At 38.8% G+C, this 25776-nt stretch overlaps 1 protein-coding gene across 1 annotated transcript in view; it reads left to right on the forward strand.

Moving 5' to 3' along the window:
- The window catches only part of KCNN2 (potassium calcium-activated channel subfamily N member 2), a 192418-nt gene that overhangs the window by 155114 nt on the left and 11528 nt on the right, over positions 1-25776 (forward strand). The window contains exons 6-7 of the mRNA XM_030759610.2: positions 3288-3398; positions 19530-19657. Coding sequence (XP_030615470.2) covers positions 3288-3398; positions 19530-19657 — 239 coding nt within the window. The remainder of the gene's footprint in view (positions 1-3287; positions 3399-19529; positions 19658-25776) is intronic.

Consider the following 25776-nt stretch of genomic DNA (forward strand, 5'->3'; position numbering starts at 1 on the left):
GAAAAAGAGGTTTCTAAGTGGCTCTTGGGGTACAATTTAAAGGGTACAGTTAGGATAATGGAGTGAGGGATATAGGCAATGGTTTCACTAATTACTTAACTGTCAGATTCACTTGCTTCTTTAGTTTACAACAGAGGTAATCATTTAATACACAAGACTTTGGTGAGCTAGAGAACACTCAGCAAGAAATGGGCTGGCAGTGGGAAAAAATATCACTCAAGAATAAGCACAAATAAAAAATCAACTTCCAAAGGCTCTTGATACCAGTGATTTTCCACTCCTGTTGGGATTTTGATTTCTTTCCAGAAGAATTGCAGCAGTGGCCTCCTGCCAGAGGAGAACAATATTCAGCTTATAGTGCCAACTGCCACTTAGAGCTATCTCTCCAGCGGTAGAAGCCCCTCAGATTTTTATATCTGCTGCTTATTAAAAAGCTCTTGACTTTCCCTTGGCTCACTGATCGAGGAATGCCTGGGAGCCTACATACAACAGGTGATCCCGTTCCTGTCAAACAAATGCCATCACACTGTGGGTAGGTACAGAAGGCTAGCCTGAGTGGCCACTGATTCCTTCCACCAATTCAGGCTAGCCTCTCATCAGTATACTGTAACTTATTTAGATTTTGCGGCAGGTGTCTGAAAGTCAACATAATAGGTGTAGATGCTTCCAAAGGCCATTCTTTTCTTTCATTGGTATCCAGCCATATAAATCACTTGCTTTCATTGTCTATACACAGCCCCAAATATCAAGATAGCTATCACACAGCCCATACATTTCTGACCTTGTCCTCTCTGTCCTCTTCCTTTATGCTCCTTGTTTATCAGAATGTCTTCATAAGTGAAATGACTCTGGTAAGAACCTTTACCTCGTGTTTAAATTAGAAAGTAAGTAATGGAGTTTGCCATTTTCTTTCCACATCATCCTTCACTTAAAGCAGTGACTTTGTGTTGGAATCACATGGAGAGCTTTAAAAGATTCTAGTCACATTTAAGTTTAAAAAACACTGATTTAAAAGTTGCACCAGTTATAAAATAAGAATAATGTTTTGCCTTATTTTGGTAACCATATTCCTCAATTTTTAAACATTCATACTCTAAGAGTATTTGTTTTGCTTTGAAATACAGTGCTTCATATTGTGTCATGAATATGGAAGTGACCACAAGTAAGAATATATGTGATCTTACATATACAGAAAAGTATTGAGATGAGGTAAAGGGTGGGAAATATACCAATGCTACTCTGAGTTCATAATTGAATAATCACTTACTCTGCCTTAATTGCCTCATCTCCAAAATGTGACGGTTAAACCAGGTAGGTCTAATACCTTCTGGCTTCTTTCTCTGATCCTATCATCAGTACCACTTCATTTCTGAGGATACTGATTTCTCCATAGAGCTAGGTGGAAGGGGATATTTAAACCCTCTGGAAATATTATATTTAAACAGTATCAACTTACTAATAAGGCCATGTTTCTATGATTGTAATTATCCGGTTGTAGCAAGACAGGGCAAGTGTATTTATTTTCTCCCATTCTCCTCAGTCTTGTCCCTCCTGCCAGATTTGTTGCAACAACTCATTCAGTGAGACCAAAAATTCCTTCTTTGGTTAGTAACTGAATGGCTGAGTTACATTTATCAATTCAAATGGAGATGATTATAATTAATTATTTAATAAAACAAAAGTAAGTATAAAGAAAGATCATTTTCCTAGGTTGAGCTTTTTTAAGGTTAATAAAGATATGTAAAGGTTAGGTTAGATGTTTTCTTAAACTACAAACTGTTGTCATTTTTGAAATGTGTAAGCATTTGTTTGTATAAGTAATATGTATTCATTGTAGAAAATGTGGACTCTTCAGGAAAGCACAAAGAACTAAATAACTTACTGGTATTCCAACCACTGAGAGAGATGCTCTTTTCACAGCTGGGCTTATTTCTTTGCTTCACAAATATGAATTCCTTTTAAAAAATAAAATTAGGAGCAAATTATGTATACAAGTTTCTGACTTGCTTGTTTAAATATCATATTGTCTTTAAATATTATAGATATAAAAATATATTCATAATATATTAGGGAAATGCTATAAGTAATAACCATTCCCTCAAACTTAGATATAACTCATGATTTTTAGACCTATTGGGAATGAAGAAAACCAGGTTACCTTGTGCGAATTTGAGACTCTTGGATGGCTATACAGTGAGCATCCTAACCATCTTAGCTAACATAAAAGGGATGCTATTTAAAAGTAGCTTAAAAGGATTCCAGTCTGTTGAAAGATCCCCACATATTGTAAAGTCTCATTGTTTGCGGCCCTCTTCTGTGGGTCCTGCCTGTGCCCTGTGGCTCATTGTTGTCTGCCTACTGAGACGGCTAGGCAATCTTGATTCTCTGTGGTCCTTCCAAGGTTGAGATTCTGTCTGGAGATCTGGACTTCCTCGCCTGGGCCCTCCTGTAGGTGCCCCAGCCTTGCCTCCTGACCCTGCATGTAGTCACTGGTCTTTCAACCAAGAAGACCCCATACCTCACAACTTGGAATGCATGCACCTTGATCATGGAGCAGGAAGGCTTTAATCTCTGGGGCACCATACGGTGTCACACGACTCTTCCTAAGAGATCAGCACAATAGCCTATAATTCAAAAAAGGACCACTGTTGAGCTTTTCAAAATAAAGGTAGCCCATTCCTTTCTTCATGCTGGTAAACCTCTGGAACAGTAAGGCTGTTATCCCTGACCTTCAGCACTTCACGTATGTCTGTTGTCCAGGTTCAGATCACTGTGATCCTTTCTGTTTTGCATGTGGACACGTTTGAAGTCGTGCACATAATGCATCAATTTCCATTCCTGGCTTTTCACAGTTGATTGTCCTGAAGACCTGCTGGTCTTATCTTCACAGAAGATTATAGAATATTATTTTTAGAGAATAATTATTTCCTCTCTGTGCATTTATGCTAATTCACTAATTTGTATATCCATGTATAACTGATTTGCTCTGTTTTTAAGTCCCTGAAAATTCAGCAAGTTGCTGTTTTACCATTTATTTCTTATGATTAAAATGTGTTCGATACAAACACATTTGTTCTTAGTTCACCTATTTTAAGTTTTTTACCATCAGGCTAAAGGCATGTTACTTGTTCGTATTGGCCATGTGGTTTCTGTCATATTGATGGAAGACACTGATACCTATCTGAAGATTAAAAACTGTAGTAATGTACTTAGTACAAAACATTGTTTAATGTGCTTGAGACCAAAAATAATAACTCTTCGGGGTTCTTTTCTCTCCTGGTTTTCAGGGTGCTGGTTGCACAGCCCTGGTGGTAGCTGTGGTCGCAAGGAAGCTGGAACTTACCAAAGCAGAAAAGCACGTGCACAACTTCATGATGGACACTCAACTGACAAAAAGAGTAAGTTACCACCCTTGTATCTTCAAGGGGAATATTAGTGTTTTTTCTTTCTTTGGCTTAAATTTTCATTTTATTTTATGTTGGAGTATATAGTTGATTTACAATGTTGTGTTAGTTTCAGGTGTTCAGCAAAGTGATTTAGTTATACATACACATATATCTATTCTTTTTCAGATTCTTTTCCCACATAGGTTATTACAGAATAATGAGTAGAGTTCCCTGTGCTATACAGTAGGTCCTTGTTGTTTATCTGTTTTATACATAATAGTATGAATATGTTAATCCCAAACCCTTAATTTATCCCCTCCCACCCCTTTCCCCTTTGGTAACCATAAGTTTGTTTTTGAAGTCTGTGAGTCTGTTTCTGTTTTGTACATAAATTCATTTGTATGGGGCCTTCCCTGGTGGCGCAGTGGTTGAGAGTCCGCCTGCTGATGCAGGGGACACATAACGCAAAAAAAAAAAAAAAAATTGATTTGTATCATTTTTTTAGATTCCACGTATGTGACATCTATGGTATTTGTCTTTGACTTACTTCACTTAGTATGAGAATCTCTAGGTCCATCCATGTTGCTTCAAATGGCATTATTTCATTCTTTCTTATGGCTGAATAATATTTCAATGTATATATGTACATCATCTTTTTTTCTTTTTTTTTTTTTTTTGTGGTATGCGGGCCTCTCACTGTTGTGGCCTCTCCCGTTGCGGAGCACAGGCTCCGGACGCGCAGGCTCAGCGGCCGTCGCTCATGGGCCCAGCTGCTCCGCGGCATGTGGGACCTTCCCGGACCGGGGCATGAACCCGCGTCCCCTGCATCGGCAGGCGGACTCTCAACCACTGCACCACCAGGGAAGCCCCCACATCATCTTTATCCATTCGTCTGTAGATGGATATTTAGGTTGCTTCCATGTCTTGGCTATCGTAAACAGTGCTGAAATGAACATTGGGGTGCATGTATCCTTTCGAACCATGGTTTTCTCCAGATATATGCCTAGGAGTGGGATTGCTGGATCTTATGATAGCTCTATTTTTAGCTTTTTAAGGAACCTCCATACTGTTCACAGGGCTGCACCAATTCACATTCTCACCAACAGTGTAGGAGGGTTCCCTTTCCTCCACACTGTCTCCAGCATTTGTTGTTTGTAGACTTTCTGATGATGCCCATTCTGACTGGTGTGATAACTCATTGTAGTTTTGATTTGCATTTCTCTAATACTTAGTGATGTTGAGCATCGTTTCATGTGCCTCCTGGCCATCTGTATGTCTTCTTTGGAGAAATGTCTATTTAGGTCTTCTGCCCATTTTTGGATTGTTTTGTTGTTGTTGAGTTGTATGAGCTGTTTGTATATTTTGGAGATTAAGACCTTGTCAGTCGCATCATTTGAAAATATTTTCTCCCATTCTGTGTGTTGTCTTTTCGTTTTGTTTATGGTTTCCTTTGCTGTGAAAAAGCTTTTAAGTGTAATTTGGTCCATTTGTTTATTTTGTTTTCATTTTCATTACTCTAGGAGGTGGATCCTAAAAGATATTGCTGCAATTTATGTCAAGGAGTGTTCTACGTTTTCCTGGAAGAGTTTTATGGTATTTGGTCTTACATTTAGGTCTTTAATCCATTTTGAGTTTATTTTTGTGTACAGTGTTACAGAATGTTCTAATTTTAGTCTTTTACATGTAGCTGTCCAGTTTTCCCAGCACCACTTATTGAAGAGGCTGTCTTTTCTCTATTGTATATTCTTGCCTCCTTATTGTAGATTAATTGAACATAGGTGTGTGGGTTTATTTCTGGGCTTTCTATCCTGTTCTGTTGATCTATATTTCTGTTTATTTCTGTTTTTGTGCCAGTACCATACTATCTTGATTACTGTAGCTTTGTAGTATAGTCTGAAGTCAGGGAGCCTGATTCCACTAGCTCCATTTTTCTTTCTCAAGATTGCTGTTGCTATTCAGGTTATTTTGTGTTTCCAAACAAATTTTAAGACTTTTTGTTCTAGAACTGCAGAAAATTGGGAATTTCAAAGGGATTGCATTGAGTCTGTAGAGTACCTTGGGTAGTATAGTCATTTTGACAGTAATTGATTCTTCCAATCCAGGTACATGGTATATTTTTGCAGCTGTTTGTGTCCTCTTCAATTTCTTTCATCAGTGTCTTATAGTTTTCTGAGTACAGGTTTTTTACCTCCTTAGGTAGGCTTCTCCTAGGTATTTTATTCTTTTTGATGCAATGGTTAATGGGATTGTTTCCTTAATTTCTCTTTCTGACCTTCAGTTGTTTGTTAGTGTATAGGAATGCAAGAGATTTCTGTGTATTAATTTTGTAACCTGAAACTTTACCAAATTCATTGATGAACTCTCATGGTCTTCTGGCATCATCCTTAGGATTTTTTGTGTATAGTGTCATGTCATATCATGTTTACTTCTTTTCCAGTTTGGATTCCTTTAATTTCTTTTTCTTCTCTAATTGCTATGGCTAGGACTTCCAAAACTATGTTGAATAAAAGTGGTGAGAGTGGACACGCTTGTCTTATTCCTGATCTTAGAGGAAATGCTTTCAGCTTTTCACCATTGGGTATGATATTAACTGTAGGTTTGTCATATATGGCCCTTACGTTGAGGTATATTCCTTCTCTACGCACTTTTTGGTGAGTTTGGTGAGTTTTTATCATAAATGGGTGTTGAATTTTGTCAAAAGCTTTTTCTGCATTTACTGAGATGATCATTTGGTTTTTATTCTTCTGTTTGTTAATGTGGTATATCACACTGATTGATTTGCAAATATTGAAAAATCCTTGCATCCCTGGGCTAAATCCTTCTTGATCATGGGTGTATGATCCTTTTAATGTACTGTTGGGTTCAGTTTGCTAGTAGCTAGTATTTTGTTGAGGATTTTTGCATGTATGTTCATCAGTGATACTGGCCTGTAAGTTTCTCATTTTGTGGCATCTTTGTCTGTTATCAGGGTGATTATGGCCTCATAGAATGAGTTTGGAAGTGTTCCTTCTGCAATTTTTCAAAATAGTTTCAAAAGGATAGGTGTTAACTCGTCTCTAGATGTTTGATAGAATTCGCCTGTGAATCCATCTGGTCCTGGACTTTCATTTGTTGGGTGTTCTTTAATCACAGTTTCAATTTCAGTGCTTGTGACTGGTCTGTTCATATTTTCTATTGCTTCCTGGTTAGGTCTTGGGAGATTGTACCTTTCCAAGAATTTTTCCATTTCTTTGAGGTTGTCCACTTTATTGGCATATAGTTGCTTGTAGTAGTCTTATGCTCCTTTGTATTTCTTTGGTGTCTGTTGTAACTTCTCCTTTTTCATTTCAATCATTTCATTTATTGATATGAGCCCTCTCTCTCTTTTTCTTGATGAGTCTGAATAAATGTTTATCAACTTTGTTTATCTTTTCCAAGAACCAGCGTTGAGTTTTATTAATCTGTGCTATTGTTTTCTTTGTTTCTATTTCATTTATTTCTGCTCTGATCTTTATGATTTCTTTCCTTCTACTAACTTTGGGTTTTGTTTTTCCTTTCTCTAGTTGCTTTAGCTGTAAGGTTAGGTTGTTTGTTTGGGATTTTTCTTGCTTCCTGAGGTAAGATTATATTGCTATAAACTTCCCTGTTAAAGGTGTCCCATAGCTTTTGGATCATCATGTTTTAATTTGTCTCTAGGTTTTTTTTCATTTCCTCTTTGATTTCTTCAGTGATCCATTGGTTGTTTAGTAACACATTGTTTAGCTTCCATGTGTTTGTGTTTTTTATAGTTTTTTTTTCCCCCTTGTAGTTGATTTCTAATCTCATAGCATTGTGGTCGGAAAAGATGCTTGGTATGATTTCAGTTTTCTTGAATTTATCAGTGCTGGGTTTATGGCCCAGTATATGATCTATCCTGGAGAGTGTTCCATGAGCACCTGAGAAGAAAGTGTACTCTGCTCTTTTTGGATGGAATGCTCTACAAATATCAATTAAGTCCATCTGATACAATGTGTCATTTAAGACCTGTGCTTCCTTAATGATTTTCTGTCTGGATGATCTGTCCATTGCTGAAAGTGGGGTGTTAGAGTCCCCCACTATTATTGTGTTACCGTCGATTTCTTCTTTATGGCTGTTACCATTTTCCTTGTGTATTGAGACACTCCTAAGTTGGGTGCATATATATTTATAATTGTTTTATCTTCTTCTTGGATTGATCCCTTGATCATTATGTAGTGTCCTTCCTTGTCTTGTGTGACAATCTTTTATTTTAAAGTCTATTTTGTCTGATACGAGAATTGCTACTCCAGCTTTCTTTTGATTTCCATTTGCATGGAATATCTTTTTCCATCCCCTCACTTTCAGTCTGTATGTGTCCCTAGATCTGAAGTGAGTCTCTTGTGTACAGCATATAGATGGGTCTTGTTTTTGTATCCATTCAGCCAGTCTGTGTCTTTTGGTTGGAGCATCTAATCCTGTGTATGTTCCTATTGCCTTAATTGTTTTGGGATTATTTTCATGGGTCTTTTTTCTTCCTTTCCCATTTTGTTCTCTTCTGATTTGATGACTATCTTTAGTGTTGTGTTTGGATTCCTTTTTCTTTTTTGTGTGTATATCTGTTGTAGGTTTTTGGTTTGTGGGTACCATGAAGTCTTGATATAGCAGTCTATAAGATTGTTTTAAGTTGCTGGTCTCTTAGTTTCAAATGCATTTCTGGTATCCTGCATTTGAACTCTCCTCTTCTCACACGTGCTGGTTTTGATATCATATTTGTGTGTGGATTATTTCCTACCTTTACTGTATGTTTGCCTTTACTGATGAGCTTTCCCATTTGTAATTTTCTTGTTTCTAGTTATGTCCTTTTTCTTTCCCACCTAGAGTTCTTTTAGCATTTGTTGTAAAGCTGTTCTGGTGGTGCTGAATTCCCTTAGCTTTTGCTTGTTTGCAAAGCTTTTCATTTCTCCATTGAATCTGAACGAGAGCCTTGCTGGGTAGAATATTCTTGATTGTAGCTTTTTCCCTTTCATCACTTTGAATATATCATGACACTCCCTGCAGAGTTTCTGTGGAGAAATCAGCTGATAACCTTATGGGGATTCCCTTCTTGCTTTTAATGTTTTCTCTTTGTCTTTAATTTTTGTCAATTCGATTACTATGTGTCTTGGTGTGTTTCTCCTTGGGTTTATCCTGTATGGGACTCTCTGCACCTCCTGGACTTCAGTGAGTGTTTCCTTTCCTATGTTAAGGAGGTTTTCAGCTATTAGCTCTTCAAATGTTTTCTCAGGGTCTTTCTCTCTCTCTTCTCCTCCTGGGACCCCTATAAGGTGAATGTTGGTGCATTCACTGTTGTCCTGAGGTCTCTGAGACTGTCCTCATTTCATTACTTTTTCTTTATTCTGCTTTGACGCAGTGATTTCCACCATCTGTCTTCCAGCTCACTTATCTGTTCTTCTGCCTGATTTATTCAGCTACTGATTCCTTCTAATGTATTTTTTCATTTTAGTAATTGTACTATTCATCTCTGGTTATTCTTTATTTATCTAGGTCTTTGTTAAACATTTCATATATGTATCTTTTAGGTTTGTGCCTCCACTCTTCCCACGATCTTGGATCATCTTTACTATCATTATTCTGAATTCTTTTCTATCATTATTCTGAATTCTTTTTCAAGTAGCTTGCGTATCTCCACTTAATTATCTTGTTCCTTTGTCTGGAACATATTCTTCTGCCATCTAATTTTGTCTAACTTTCTGTGTTTGCAGTCCAACAGGCTGCAGGATTATGGTTCCTCTTGCTTCCGGTGTCTGCCCACTGGTGTGTGGTGCTGGGTCTTGTCCCTCTGGTGGGCAGGGCCATATCAAGGGGTGCATTTTTAGGCAGCTGTGCACTCAGGAAGCTTTTAAGCAGCCTGTCTGCTGTTGGGTGGTGCTGTGTTCTTGCCCTAAGGTGTCCCAGCACTGGAGCCTTCAGGCTTTTGGGTGGGGCAAGGTCTTGGCATCAAAAATGGCAGCCTCCAAGACAGCTCTCACCTATGAGTGCTCCCAGTACCTCTGCCACCAGTGTCCTTTTCCCTGCAGCGAGCCACAGCTGCCCCTCCACCTCCCCAGGAGACCCTCCAAGAGCAGCAGGTAGGTCTGCTCTAGGCTCTAACAAAGTCACTGCTTTTTCCCCTGGGTTTCGGTGTGCACGAGACCTTGTGTGCATCCCCCAAGAGTGGCAGTTCTGCTTCCCCCAGTCCTGTGGAGTTCCTGCGATCAAGTCCCACTGACCTTCAAAGCCAAATGCTCTGGGGGCTCCTCCTCCTGATGCCAGCCCTGCAGACTGGGGAGCCTGATGTGGGGCTCAGAACCTCTGTGATATAATTATGTGGGAGAACCTCTGTAATATAATTATTTTCCACTTTGTGGGTCACCCACCCAGTGGGAGTGTATGGCAAATGCACCCCTCTTACCATCTTGTTGTGGCTTCTTCTTTGTCTTTGGAAGTAGAATATCTCTTTTGGTAGGTTCCAGTCCTTTTTTATTGATGGTTGTTCAGTAGTTAGTTGTGGTTTTGGTGTTTTCGTGAGAGGAGGTGAGCTCAGGTCCTTCTACTCTGCCATCTTGTCCAGGGCTCCTGTTTTCTTTCAGTGTTGGGCAATAATAGTTTTTACTTTGATCTCTGAAGCTGAAATGATATGGTTTAAAGTGAAGGCATTCTTGGAGTCAGTTCCATTTCTTCACATTGAGAATAAACTCTTCCTAACTTTAGGTCAGTCAGGATGTAATTGGAAAACCTTGGTATTTACTCAAGTATAAAAATAAACCACATAAAGCTAAAAGAGGCATACTTAACATTTAAGTTTGCAGCATGCAAGAGGAGACCAATATTGGATTGAGTAGGAAAGAATATACCATCCGTGTATTATAAAAAATTGTATGGGAAGGTGATTGAACTGGTATTTTACTGAGCTTCTGTGAGACAGTCACTGTTCTAAAGACTGGGGCTGCAAAGACAAAAAAACCCCACTACCTTTAGGACCCCAAGGTAGGGGTAGAGATGTTGAAAATGGTATGGCATCCAGACAGGAGAAAACAGTCATCACAGGTTTTACAGAGCCCTCGCTCTGTGCCAGCCACTGCTTTAAGCATGTCACCTTAGAGCGCTGGCTGGCACACTTGTTTCATCCTTACAACTTTCTGAGTGAGTGAAGTGCTAGGATCATAGCCATTATACAAATGTGGAAGCCAAGACCCAGAGGCTAGGTATCCCATGTACAAAGAAAAAGATTTGTATCACGCTAAATTTTTAGCCTCTCTTCATAGTCACTTGAGACACCAAAATAACAAAATTATTTTACAGCAGTCATCTTGCTATATAACCACTCCTCAACATGGAATCTGATCCGTCTGCCATTGAAATAACAAAATACGTTGTCATACTTTACCCATAAAAGAATCAAGAGAGGTCTCAAGCAGCATTCTAATTGTAGTGTTTTTACTCACTCTACATCTTATCTATCAGACACTATTTTGAGACTTCATTGCATGCAGTTAGTAGGTCCACACAATTCTAGATGATCAAAGACACTTAGTTGCCACCATGCTTTCAACCTGGATTTACCACTTTGGAATGTCTTCTGCTTTACACAGGTTTCTCTCATTTTCTTCAGTTCCTGAATTCATTCTCTAAATTCGTGAACATTTCTAAATGTTACAGGGTAGCACACAGAGGGTGGAAGGAGAGAGGTAAAAGAGCTGAGTTGAAGGTTGGGGTTCTTGTAACCCTCAAAGATATCCTAGGAAACGAAAATACGTGCACATTACATTATTAGTCCACATCTAATCCAAAATTGTAGTACATGTTTCGTGTATCTTAAGGATCAGAAGTTGTGCAATATCAAAAACAAAATCTCTTCCATAAAGTCCCTTGTATAATCCAAATACTTTTATCATGAAGATTATGTTTTCACAGGAATTAAGTTAATGCCACACTTAAGATACTATGTAGAAAAATACCTTACAACAGCATATAATCCATATATATCCATGTATTGATAAATCTTTTCAATAGAAAAAAAACTGCTGACAAAATTCACATAATGAAAAAAAAAACTTAGCACATTTAGACAGATTTCCCCGTTTTATTTTGAGAAGGAAAAAAAAGTAATTTCTTTACATTTACCTTGGGATACCTTGGGATATTGATATTCCATATCTTTATTATTGAAATATTTTAGCAGTTGGAAAAGACAAGGGCTTTGACTTAAAAATCTACCATTTAACATTGTTGTATACTGCTTTTGATGAGGATGTATGTGAGAATCACAGAAGTCTCCCAGTTTCTTTCAGGAGACACTCCAGGTTGATTTTACAGTTTAGCTACTTTAGCTGAGGGTCCCTCAACCTCAGCACTATTGGCCTTCTGGGCTGGATATTTGTTGTATGGGACTTTCTTGTGCATTGTGGCATGTATAGCAGCACCCTTGGCCTCCACTCGCTAGATGCCAGCAGCACGTCCCCTAACTTGTGACAACAAAATTGCCTCTAGACTTTGCCGCATGTCTCCTAAAGGGACAAAACCTCTACAGGGAGAACCACTGGTTTCCCTTGTTATTCCCCAAAGATTTGGAGACAGGGACAAGTCCCCTTAACAGATACTTCTTGACCATCCTGAATTTATTGTCATCTTCTTCCTGGGAATAATGTATTCATTTCACAAAAATATACTTGGACCTAATGTAGTCAGGGTTCTGAGTTAACTGCTATATTCCAGGGATCAGATAATTTTAAGCTTTTATAATGCTGTTCCTTCAGTAAATCAGATGAAAGTTCTGTTTCTACCTGCTTGGCGGAAAAGATCTATGGATCTAGATGACCTTCCTTTAGTTCTTGGGACTAGAACTCCTCATTTCCCCAATCATCAGGTTTTCTGATGTTACTGCTTTTCTGTCGTAAGTTCTTGTATACAGTTGATAAACTCCCTGTAGATAATGTTGAGTTAGGAGTCATATTGTTGGTAGAAAGCTTTTTCAGTAAAAAGTACTGTTCTAGTTTCAAAATTCACATTCTCCATCATGCTTTATTAATTCTGTTATCTCACTACTATTGCTTAAAAGCGCAGCTACTTTGAGGTATTTCTTGCGAACAGGGTCTCTAATAGGTCTGAGAAAGACACTCGAGCAGGCAGACACTCGAGCAGGCTTGATGACAGGTCTATTTTTATAGGCAAAATGTCACTAAGTACCAAAGCAAATGTTAAAATGGCATTAAAATCGAACATAAATTTCTGGTTTATGATTCCCATTCCGTTATATACTCAATATAACATATGAAAATAATAGCCCTTTTATGGTTCTCTCTGTATTATTTTATACAAAGTTAGTTATCAATTAATGAGTGTCATTGATTCCATTTGGTTATTTATGGGATTTTTGAATAAAAAAATAATTTCTGGATAATAACCAAGAATAAACAAGGACCTAAAAGCCATACATAGTTACTAAGATGACAGATTAAAAATGAAAATATCCCCTGAAACACTACATCGAAGTTTTTTGATGGTCAACAGGAATAGTGGTCACAGACATTCTGAAATCTTAATATGACTTTTTTAACATTCATATTGCTTTTCTTTAAATGATAGATTATTCTTCCAGGAAGAAATGGAACCTTCCAAGCCTTCCAGTGTGTGTTTTAACTAAACTGAACAATTTCCATGAAAAATTATCCACCGTGTACAAAGTTTGAGGAACAATTTTATACAGAAATCATTTCTCTGTGGGACTACATTAACCACATAAAATACTATGTTTGAAAGTAGAACACACAATTCACTGGGCACTAGCATTAATGGAGGATTGTCCTATATAATTCCAAAAGTTTACATGACACTCTGCAATTCAAAAATGGCCAATAGGTCCATGTAACCTAAATAATCTAAGGATTCCAAAATCAAAGCATAATAGCAATAACTTATCAGTAGGCTTAGTAAGACAGAACCAGCTATTTAATCGATTCGTAGCATATGACCTTACAGACGCAATGTGTTTACCATGCTAAAGCTTTAGGAAATATATTATTATTACTATTCATTCAGGTTTGAACCAAAAAGAAATCTTGGAGTTTGGCTCTCTGGCTACTTTCATTTTGGAAAGAAACTTTGAGAACCCAGGCATAATATTTAAAGTCGCTAGATGTACCATGAAGGATAATTATACATATTAATGTCCACTGTGGGTGTTTCCAATCCTGTTAAGAATTCTCAATAAGATCCACAATAAGAACACTATTATGTAATTATATGTAATTATGTAATTTTGTTTCTTGCATATCTCTTAACAAGTGAACAGAAATTCTAGAGGATTTACTGTGTAACTTTTATATCCTGCTTGGCTACATATCCCAGTGGGTTAAAATATAAATGCATGGAACCCTTGACCTTGCCTTGTTCCATTCACCCCACCACAGGTACCTGGTCTCAAGGAGAACTGGGCTGGCAAGAAAGGTTGGTGCCCTGAGCACATCCAGCCCCGCTGCTGCAGGGGCAGTGAGAGCACATGATGTCCTACTAAGCTGCACAGGCTTAGTGGCCTTGACTTTGTCCCCCAGGCATCCTGGAGGCATCACCCACAGCATATAGAGCAACATTTTACTGTAATTATCAGAATGAGAGGCAAGAAACTCTCCTGCCTCAGAAAAGCCTCTGAAGGGAGAGGCAAGAGGAAGAAAAAGAAAGTAGTAAAAAGCAAAGGAAATCTATAAACAAAGTAGCCAGCTAAATAACTCTAATTGTATGTATCATATAGGGTTGAACGAAGCAAACATTCAGTTAACGGTCAATCAGCTTTAAGAGCTTTTGTGGTTTAGAAAGTATTGTTTCACATAAAAAATATATTTTACCTTACTACCTATAGCTTTAATATTTACCTAGGAGCCAGCAATCTAACATGTCATGTCCTTTATACCTATGAAAGAGGGTTGAAGGCATCTAGTGGCTGTTACTACTTTTAATAGTATAAATGGCTTATAGGGCCTTTGTTTTCTCAAATTTTTCTGATTATTTTATGCCTTTCAAAATTTTTCTGATAAAAGACTTGCATTTGAGTTGACCACTAATTTTTTTTTTGCGGTACGCGGGCCTCTCCCCTTGTGGAGCACAGGCTCTGGACGCGCAGGCTCAGCGGCCATGGCTCACAGGCCCAGCCGCTCCGCGGCATGTGGGATCTTCCAGGACCAGGGCATGAACCCGTGTCCCTTGCATCGGCAAGCAGACTCTCAACCACTGCGCCACCAGGGAAGCCCCTAATTTTTTTTAAATTTTTATTTTATATTGGAGTATAGTTGATTGCAATGTTGTGTTAGTTTCAGATGTACAGCAAAGTGATTCAGTTATACATATACATGTATCTATTCTTTTTCAAATTCTTTTCCCATTTAGGTCATGACAGACTATTGAGCAGAGTTCGCTGTGCTATAGTAGGCCCTCGTTGGTTATCTATCAATATTTTAAATATAGCTGTGTGTACATGTCAATTAGTGAGGTAGAACAAATGTTATTTTCCTTTTTCCCTGTGTGTGTCTTTGGGGGTACGGGAAATGGAGAGACGAAGAGAAGCTTCCTGTTAAGAAAGGGCCCACTTTTCACTTTCCTTGTTCTGTGAAGTAGAGGAAATAAGTTATATTTCAGCGTAGCACTGGGCCATTAATTGGCAACGTATAATACAGCTACTAATTATTGAGAGATATCTGTGAATCCCTCGTACCAACTCTCATGGTATCTAGCAAGTGATAGAGACTCAATAAATTTGTTGAATTAATAAATGGAAATGCTCTGTCCCCTTTAGATCCTAGGTCTCTTCTTTAAACCTGTACACCCTTCGTATCAGGAGGGTCCTTTGGTTGATAAATATGCATCTATGATTAGAAGTTTTTATGATACAAATTACTATGGTGCCAAATTTAACACCATAGACACTTTTTAGTACCAGCTATGCCAAAAGCACTGAGCTAGGGAGAAACAATGACGTGACCTCTAAAACTTTGTAAATGCCCTGGAAAGTGGAGCAGGGGCTCCAGAGTTACATTGTTACATGACTATAGAGCAGGGTTCTTAACTGCAAATAAACTTTCATCTCAATGATCACAAATGTGCAGACCTACTTCTCCTCTCCCGTTTTCCCTGTAAGTTTGGATTAGCATTTTCATGTAACAATTCCCGTCCTTCAAACCTGTAAAACACCGAGGTGTTTCCACCCTGTCTTCTGTTCCCTTTCAACCCTATGAGGAACCGAGGAAACAAATCTACTATTATCAGTAGAGGATAAGTTTTTCTATGTATGTTTGGATATATTGTTTTGTTTCTGCTGTATTGAAAAGTAGCAGTTAAATAAGATGCTTTGAGAGATTTATTCCTGTATTTGAAAGGGAGTTAGTTAGTTAGAAAGGGGATGTTTCGCCATACATGGATATATTTCACAGTTCTTAAAAGCAGCTGTAGGGATTTCATTTTCAGATGAGGAGTCAATTATTTTTCAGCCTGTCATCTACATTGCATGTTTAGTGAATACGAATCCTACAATATAAGGTCCAGGGGTTATCGCCCACAGCAGTACACTCTGAAACTGAGGTTCCCTACGCCCTTCCAGCCATTCCCCCACCGTCCCAAAGAAAAAGAATCATTTAAAATACATTAAGGACAAGCATTGGATCACCTTTGAAAATTTTATAGACTTTAGATGAGAATCCAAACCAAAATTAATTGCTGTGTTGTAGTCCAAACACTGCTATGTTGAACTGCTGTGTTCTTGTCTCATCACTTCTTACCCAGTTTTCTCGGTGCCTCGCTGGTCTGTGTCTTGAGCTGATAAAACCAGGGAGGGAGGATATACCAAGGCCCTTACCAGTCCTCCAGGCAGTATATCTGCTCAGAGAGCTGAGACGTCCAGTAGCCAGCCCTTCTCCTTGCTAGCAGGGAAGGGCCTGTCCCAACCCCAGGCAGTGCTGGCTAGTCACTTTGCACTAGTCACTTCGCACTCCTCTCTCTTTAAAAGCAAGGTCCTCCTACAAAGCTACAGTCATCAAGACAGTATGGTACCAGCCCCAAAACAGAAATATACATCAATGGAACAGGATAGAAAACCCAGAAATAAACGCACACACCTATGGTCAATTAAGCTATGACAGAGGAGACAAGAATATACAATGGAGAAAAGACAGTCTCTTCAATAAATGGTGCTGGGGTAACTAGACAGCTACATGTAAAAGAATGAAATTAGAACGCTCCCTAACACCAAAAATAAGCTCAAAATGGATTAAAGACCTAAATGTAAGCACAGACACTGTAAAACTCTTAGAGGAAAACATAGGAAGAACATTCTTTGACATAAATTGCAGCAAAATCTTTTTTGATCTGCCTCCTGGAGTTATGGAAATAAATAAACAAATGGGACCTAATTAAACTCAAAATCTTTTTCACAGCAAAGGAAACCATAAACAAAACGAAAAGACAACCCATAAAATAGGAGAAAATACTTGCAGACGTTGCAACTGACAAGGGATTAATCTCCAAAATTTACAAACAGCTCATGTGCCTCAATATCAAAAATAATCCAAAAGTGGACAGAAGACCTAGATAGAAATTTCTCCAAAGAAGATATACAGATGGCCAGGAGGCACATGAAAAGATGCTCAACATCACTAATTATTTACAGAAATGCGAATCAAAACTACAGTGAGGTAGCACCTCACACAGGTCAGAACAGCCGTCATCAAAAAGTCTACAAACAACAAATGCTGGAGAGGGTGTGGAGAAATGGGAACCCTCCTACACTGTTGGTGGGAATATAAATTGGTAAAACAGTGGAGAGTAGTATGGAGTTTCCTTGGAGTTTCCTTAAAAAAAAAACTAAGAATAGAGCTACCATATGACCCAGCAATCCCACTACTGGGCATATACCCAGAGAAAACCATAATTCAAAATGATACGTGCACCCCAATGTTCATTGCAGTACTGTTTACAGTAGCCAAGACAAGGAAGCAACCTAAATGTCCATCAACAGAGGAACGGGTAAAGAAGATGTGGTACAGATAAACAATGGAATATTACTCAGCCATAAATTAAAAAATGAAATAATGCCATTTGCAGCAACATGGATGGACCTGCAGATTATCATACTAAGTGAAGTAGTCAGAGAGAGAAAAACAAATATCACCACATGATGTCGCTTATATGCAGAATCTAAGATACAAATGAACTTATTTACAAAACAGAAACACTTACAAAACAGAAACAGCAACTTAGAGAACGAATTTATGGTTACCAGGGGGAAAGGGTGGGGGTGAGGGATAGATTGGGAGTTTGGGACTGACATGTACACACTACTGCCTATAAAATAGATAACCGCCAAGCACCTACTGCATAGCACAGGGAAGTCGGCTCAATATTCCGTAATAACGTAAAAGGGAAAAAATTTGAAAAAGAATGGATACTTGAATGGTTATAACTGAATCACTTTGCTGTACACCCATAACTAACACATCATTGTTAATCAACTATACCCCGATATAAAATAAAAATGTTTTAATTAAAAATAAAAGCAAGGTCCTCCAACCTCAGCAAATTACACTACCTCCAGTTCCTTACCTTTGCAAAGGAGACCGGTGTCAGATGGAAGAGCCTTCTGAATGGTGACTCTTACCTTGTGAGGAAGAGAAATGATTCCGTAAGAACGAAGAGCAAGAGTTCACTGGAACACCTCTTAACTTCACTGCGGACAAGTCACTTACATGCACTGCTGGTGCTCAACACCCCGTGTTTCGTCTTTCTGTTGGTTGGAGAATGTTCTCCATGCAGAGTCTAATGAATATCCAGAGGAAGTCACAACTAAAAGCAGTCTTCAGAAACCAGCCATTTTCTTAAAGTGGGTTCTAGCCATACAATTTCACTCAAAAAGAAAACTCAGCGCCATGAAAAAGGGTTCACCATCAGCCACCCAACCTGATGTTTTCTCTACTAAAGTGAAAAAATACACATACATACTTGGGCCATAGTTTTGGTAAATTATAATACTCTTCCTTATTGTAAATCTAAGTGCTGAAAAGGAGTTTAACAATGATTCTCTGTAACCTTCTCATGTTAGAGCAAACTAAAATCCTGCCAGGTTAGCTTGTCTCCTTGACCTGACTTGGTTGGTCCACAGTCAAGAACTTAGAACCCATTTCTGCAGCCCAGTTCACTGTTCTGTCTTACCCCACCACACTGCCTGTCTTTAAAAAGTTGTCTTCCTCCACCTAGCCCCCCTCTAGCCTGCAGCTCTCCTTGTGAGACACCCTTTATCGATCACTCAAAAGAATTAAATGACTCAACTTCCCAGAATAAGTAGCTAAGCACAAGTGAAAGCTCTGGGTCATCAGTTCTTGTCTTGTGAGCAAGGAAGAGGACTTACCAACTTGCAGGAATCTTTGAAGACTTGAAAGTGTCAAGAAAGCAAGTGATTGAAGTCTCACTAGGAAGTATTCACACCTTCCATCAGCTGCAGTAAGTCTTGGCAGTGTTACTTTCATGCCTTTATCCTTTAGGTTGGTCCTGTCCGTGTGAAACGCGGTGTACTTAAATTACCAACAAAATCATGACAACACAGACTCTCTGTCAGTTGATTAAAGTGTGCTAACAAGCATGCAATTTGCTAAGTCACCCTGGGAGGCTGGATGACTGGGTCTTCTTGTACATTCAGCAGTGGAAACATGCCCTTCCTGTAGTGCACAGCCAGAAATGATGAGCAAGCTTGCAAAGGACAGGGTTAACCTTGGCCTTCTGGCATTTTGCCTTTCTCCAGGGAAACGAAGAACATGGAGAGAGCAACTGCGATACAAGGTGAAGAAAGCAGCACCTCTTGATTTAAAAAAAAAAGAAAAGGTAGTTGAAAGGTTCCTCATGGGGTAGAGTTAGAGTAGAAGTTAGCCACGAAAGAGATCATTAGCCCCTCATATTTCAAGGTAAGCATTCCCAGACAGATACAGGTACTTTTAGACAGGCACAGAGTCAAGAAAAAAATTTTTGAGATACAGTTACTAAACAGAGCTAGAGCTTACCATGATCATTGGGATGAAGAGCATGACAGCCAGCCAAGTTGCAAAGGATTCTGCTCTGGAATTTATCAACTGCTGTGTTTGTTTCTTTTCCTAACAGGTGAAAAACGCAGCTGCCAATGTACTCAGGGAAACATGGCTAATTTACAAAAATACAAAGCTAGTAAAAAAGATAGATCATGCAAAAGTCAGAAAACATCAACGGAAATTCTTGCAAGCTATTCATCAGTAAGTACCATTCTCCTCTTTCATTCTGCATTTGTATCTCTGGGTTTATAATTCTTGCACCTGCTTATTCTTCTTTCACGCGGGAGGGAAAAAGAGAACATTATCATGTTTGTTCCCAGAAGACGTTATTTGGCACATGAATAATTCCATAATTTTTCTCAGGATTTCATTTGTCAGTTCATTTGATGGTTAAAAATCATTTATTTTTGGGAGAATAGCCACATAATATATTAATTAAAGGGTCTATTCAGTTTCGTTTTTTAGATAGAAGCAATAATTTCAGTTAAAATTGTATTTCTTGATTTACTTATTCATATAGTTTGCTCTAAGATGTTTAGTTTGTATCTACTACAGACTCTTTAAAGAAATTAACATACTGCCAAGCGTCTTTATATGAAGGTAGTACGTACAATTGACTTAATACTCGAATTTTTTAATTAGTTTTTACTCAGAACTTGGGGGATTTTCTAGATGCTATGTGTTCATTATAGATTTTAGAGTTCCTGTAGGTCTTGCAGTCATTATTCTGACTTTATCGAGGCCACTGTTATTCAATTTGTTTAAGTCCTTCGTGCCATTTTATTGTTATTGTTATACCTACCATCATAGACTTGTAAAATACAAATCTCTATCTAGCAAGTTTCAATGATAATTTGAAAGGACCAGGTCTTTCTCCCCCAGGCTGGCAGCATCCTTACCGTAAGTACATTATGCGGGTGTCAGTTATGATGCCATGCAGCCTTGCTCTTAATGCCATTTCTGTATGGGGCAGGGCAGACGCATCACATTTTGTGGGTCAGAAAAGTGGCTTTTCTCATGCAACCTACCAGGGTAATCATGGAAAGGTAGGTAAATACTAGGTATCCTGATTATAAAGGGAGATGTGTTTTCTTAGAGCTAACTAGTACAGCAGACAGGAAGTTCTGAGGCTGAAGTGTTAATTTTACATATTTAGGGAATTCATATGTATATTACACTCACATTCCATTGAAAATCACCAAGCATTCACCTTTTACCTCTTCATCTGCCATCCACTCTCCTTCTTAAATAGGTATCACTGAAAATGTGGAATATGTCTATAATTATAGACATACGTGTACTTGTATAGAAGTTGCTACCTTTCTTAATGAAAATAAAATCCAAGCACCCTGAGCTCTAAAATAGGAGACTCTGCATATATGGTAGAGTAGCTGGTCCTCATTGCTACTCTTAGCAATTCACACACGTTCTTTCCCTTGCTGCCACCAACACCAAAGTGACATTATTTCTCCTTTAGCTCTGTGACTTGACTGGACACACAACTATGCATTTTCCCCATATAAGGAAAAGAATTTTAAGCGAGTACTCTTTCAAAGTCTGGGAGAGAGTAAAAGTGAAAAACACAGAGAGCAACATTGTGTTCGATCTGGCTCACAAGCAGGAATTCGCTCCCTGGAGCTCACAGCTACCTTTATAACCAGGTGCCACCACCTAGGACCACTTGCCTCCACATCTTGACTCCTTGAAGCTTAGACAAAAAGAGAGTGGGTCCCCTGAGAGATGCTGAGCCTTTACCTCTCCCTCAAGGGTCACCTGGTAAAATTTCCTGGTAGAGTGATCATTCCTATAGCCCCCAAACCGTACAACACAATAACCCCAACATTCATACAAGAGGTACACATGGTATATTGTGGAGAAATCATTCTTTGTATGTTTCGATACTAACCTATATTGTTCAGATCTATTAAAAAGAAAACTTACCTTTGCGGGTGTGAGAAAATGTGGTGTCCCAGGATGCAAAGGATGTGAGATGACGTGGAAGTAGGCAAGTGGGTCAGTCTTTGGGTTGAGCATCCACACATCCCATTTCCTCCAGGATTGTATTTGTGTCCCTTCCTGTTAGTGTAACTTACCTGTTTAATATGTAATGAAACGTGACTTGCCTTTGATGCCATTGATAAATTTCCTTATAACCAAAAAAAAAGCAAACGCTTTGACAATTTTTGTCATATAATTCTGTAGCCATGTGTAAATAGTGGGTATTTCTATATTTATATAAATTGTCATAGAACTCTTAAGTTTGGAATACATTCACCCTCAAAACCCTGGGGGACAATTTATGGGTGGTCATTATAAAACTTTTTCCACTTTGCTTTAGGTTTGAACATTCTTATAATAAAATGTTAGGCAGGGGCTTCCCTGGTAGCACAGTGGTTGAGAGTCTGCCTGCCGATGCAGGGGACACGGGTTCGTGCCCCGCTCCGGGAAGATCCCACATGCCGCGGAGTGGCTGGGCCCGTGAGCCATGGCCGCTGAGCCTGGGCGTCCGGAGCCTGTGCTCCACAACGGGAGAGGCCACAACAGTGAGAGGCCCGCATACCGCAAAAAAAAAAAAAAAAAATGTTAGGCAAAAAATCTTTGGTGAAACTCAGTGTAAAAACTGTCCCTGGGCCATTGGCATATTGCTACAAGCTGTACTGACATGATCTGAAGGGTTTCGTAGTGTAGGTTACATGGGTTGTTCAGCATGCTGTTTTTGGGTAGAGTAACAGAGGAAACCACATGTGATTCTTCTGCTTCTTTCAGACATTTCTCATTGTTTCTTCTGTAGCCTTGTGTACTTCTAAAGTAGATGAGCTTTAAGCAACGCAAAAATGTTCTGAATTGTTTTATAAATTAGTCTTGGGGCTGTTGGGTTTCCTTGAGGTGGGAGGGTACTTATACTTTGTGAAAAGTAGATGGGCTGGGTGTGGATAGGTTACGCTAATTACGCATAATTATCTTTCACTGAACTTAATGAGTGAAGCCATACATGAAAGCACACAGGGCTCGATTCCTAAGGGCAAGGCCTTTACTGCCTTTACTGCCCCAGCCTTGTCAGGCAGCACCGGGTGAAATCGGACCTTGCCACTTGAGGGAAAATGTACCAGTTGACTTGCTAGAGCTCTCCTGGCCTCTGCTCTCCTCTGATTTGTCCAGAGAGCTTTTGCAGCAGCTCTCTCCCCCTTCTACCAGCCTCCTCTATCTCAACTCTCCTTCTCTTTTCCCAGCCTCTCTCCCAGACACATGACCTTGCTAGTCTCTGTTGGATGCCTAACTCTGCAGGCCTGTGTCCTCTCTTCAGTAACGTAGCTGTCTTTGGGGATCGTCACTTAGTGCCATGAAGCATTCTGTTTCTGTAACTTTTACCACTTTTTCTGGTATCAACTTTACAGTTTCTCATTCTTCGGTCTCAGCTAGAGACCCATCAATTAACATGAACTTGCCTCACAGCCAAGAAATCCAATAAATGTGATGTCTATAACAGAGAGTGTTAGGTTAACCCCCTGTCAGAAGACCAGGCTCCTCAATAGCCCCGGCTTCTCAATAGACCAACTTGGAAAAGACATACCCCCCTCAAAAAAATTATAATCCTATTGTTTAGAATATTATCTTTGTAACCATAGCCTATTGATACTAGGCAAAAATGTCTCCTATTGTTTACTTGAACATCATGTTTCAAAGAGGCCAAGATGACTTTACACAACTTCTTCCTTCCGAACTCTAGTTCTGGAGGAAGCTATGTGCTTTCAGGTGGGGAAGTATAGTAGCAATGCAGAAGGATGATAACATAATGGAATAGCATTTCTTTCTGATCGATATGCCAAAATCCTGCAGAATCTTAACAGGACCTTCCAGCTAATGAATCGAGCCCCCTGTGCATGAATGAACACCACTCTGTGTTATTCTGTTCCAGAATATTTTACAGTTTCTTTTCTTTTGTTTTGTCTTTTTATTTCAACAAAATGAAAATAGAGCTCGGAAGTAAGTTGTGTGAGCCGCTCCTCTCAACATTCGCAGAATTTTCTACTGGCTGCATGCACCCAAGCGGATCCTTTATTTGTGAATTTTAGTAGTCTGATTGCTGCTATGGAAATGTGTTCCAAAATCATGATATTTTCCTGTGATAAGTGAAGTTCACAAGGAAGAAATCAACATATGTTTCTTATTCTTCTTTTTTTGGGGTGAGGGCGGGTGGCGGGAAGAAGTAAAAAACACAACTGCATGTTACCTTTTATTCTGGCAGCTGCAGCTTACGTAGGCTTTCTGTACCAGTTCTCCTACCTTTCAGGCAGTTCAACCAGGCTAGTAGGGCTCAGGGCCGTGCTGCCCTCACAAGTTGCTGGAGGCTTCCGCTCTGGTGTCCCCGAACTTCATGTGCCAGCTCTGCTATGACTTACCTAAATTTGAAAAGAAAGCTTATGATAAATCCCTATCATTAAGTGGATTTAAAAATATATCACTCCCAGCAAGGAAAGTGAGGTAAAGGTAACATCAGTCGACAATTGAAACACTGGTATTGAATTCTAGCCACAAGCTGTTGCCTGCAGAAAGCTCTGAGCTGAGATTCTCCTCCCTCTTTTTTTAAAAACAGGGGAAGAGCAGGTGTTTGTTTGTTAGGAGATAAAAACAGGATAGGACTAGCCTGAGACATTTTTCTTATAATAATCAAGAATTGCAAGAGAATTAAAGGGAATAACTCTCCATCTGTTCTAGTATTGTTTAATGTCTTGCTTGAGTATCATTTAGTCATCTAGAACACCTCTGTTGGTATAAATCCAGCACTTCAAAAACAAAGTCCTAATCTAACCCTCTTCTTTTCATACATGAAGAAACTGAATGTCAGGTTAGGGCCAAGGCGGACAGAATACACGTCTGACACTTAGTCTTTCTAGTACATTTCTCTGTAATGACCCACACATGTTTAAAGTTGATTTGCTTGGTTTTTTTTGTTGTGTTTGGGGTTTTTTTTGACTTGTTTATAAAAGGCACACATCAAGAATTGTAACCCTTGTAATTACTTAGAGAAACATTTCTCAACAACATATTAGGTTTAAATATATGTTTGTAAATTTCTTTTAGACTAAAACATATTCAATCACTATAATAACATAAAAAGGAGCCAGTTAAATTAGTTCCAAGCCTTCTAATAAAGAAACACATAGTCACAATCACAAGTTCTAACCTTAAACTGTTTTAGACTGTTAAAGATCATGTTGTAAGCAGGTGTCAGTTCAACTCTTACTGGCAGAAGGCACTGTCTCTTCACTGTGGAGCAGATTTGGTGACATATTGGATATCCACATTTCAGAACAAGATCACTGAGCATCGTGAACATGTGTTACAAAAATCTCCCTGGCAGTAAAAGCTTGCCCTGTGAATTTTTTTTTACCCCTTTAACCAATTACCTTTAATTTAAATTGGGACATACTCAAGCGTACTCTCTCCAACATTAACACTATACTTTGTAAAGGACTCGTCATCAAAGTGATAAGGTTAGCGTGGGTTTTTCACAAAGCAGCTCAGAGAGACCTGCTTCTCTTTTGGAGCATGGCTTTGAATTGTTGGCTTAAAGGACAATCAACTACTTTCCTCTGGTTGGAAAATCTTAATTTCTTGCTACATAACAAGCACTGAGTAAATGTTTGTTGAAATATTACTGTGAATAAGTTAAGGAATAGTAGGTACTCATTCAGAATTTGTCTTTAAGAAAACCAGCTTTTTGACTGTCAATCAGATATACACATTGATATTTAAAAGTTTCTAAAGGTAACTTTACCAGTAGAAGGATCCCACCTGTCAGACACTTTAATTGTCCTGTGCCTTTATCTAGAATAAAAATTAAAGGAAGTTCTCCCAAGGAAATGGTCTGGCTTCCCTTCAAATTCAATGGCAGTTTAAGATAAAAGTCAAGTGAAATACAATGACGAATAAGAGAATTATGTGTTTTGAGTTATCTTGCTGCTGGTTGAATAAAAGTTTTATTTTTGCTAATGAGAATCTCACTTATCACTGTGTTTCATCAGGTTCAAATACCTAACCCAATCCATTTCAGACTAAACAGGGCTAACACCTGTATCTAGTCACATAGGCATAGGAAGGTGCTTACTGCTTCCAACATTGATAAAATTCCAGTTGCTTTGCATTTTTCTTCCTATGTCTATTTGTCACGATACTGGGTCTTTAAGGAATGTTTTGGTTTTTCTCATATGGTTAAATCCTTATGAGCCTTTCTCAGTTCAACTTTAACTACCTAGTAAATAGTTGTCCTAAGGACACCTCATCTCTTTCTCTCTCCCTTCCTTTTTGCGGTGTTGGGG

The sequence above is a fragment of the Delphinapterus leucas genome, chromosome 3, assembly GCF_059928025.1.
Source record: "Delphinapterus leucas isolate spDelLeu-1000000601 "Yukka" chromosome 3, BTC_Dleu_Yukka2, whole genome shotgun sequence".
Classification (NCBI taxonomy): Eukaryota; Metazoa; Chordata; class Mammalia; order Artiodactyla; family Monodontidae; genus Delphinapterus; species Delphinapterus leucas.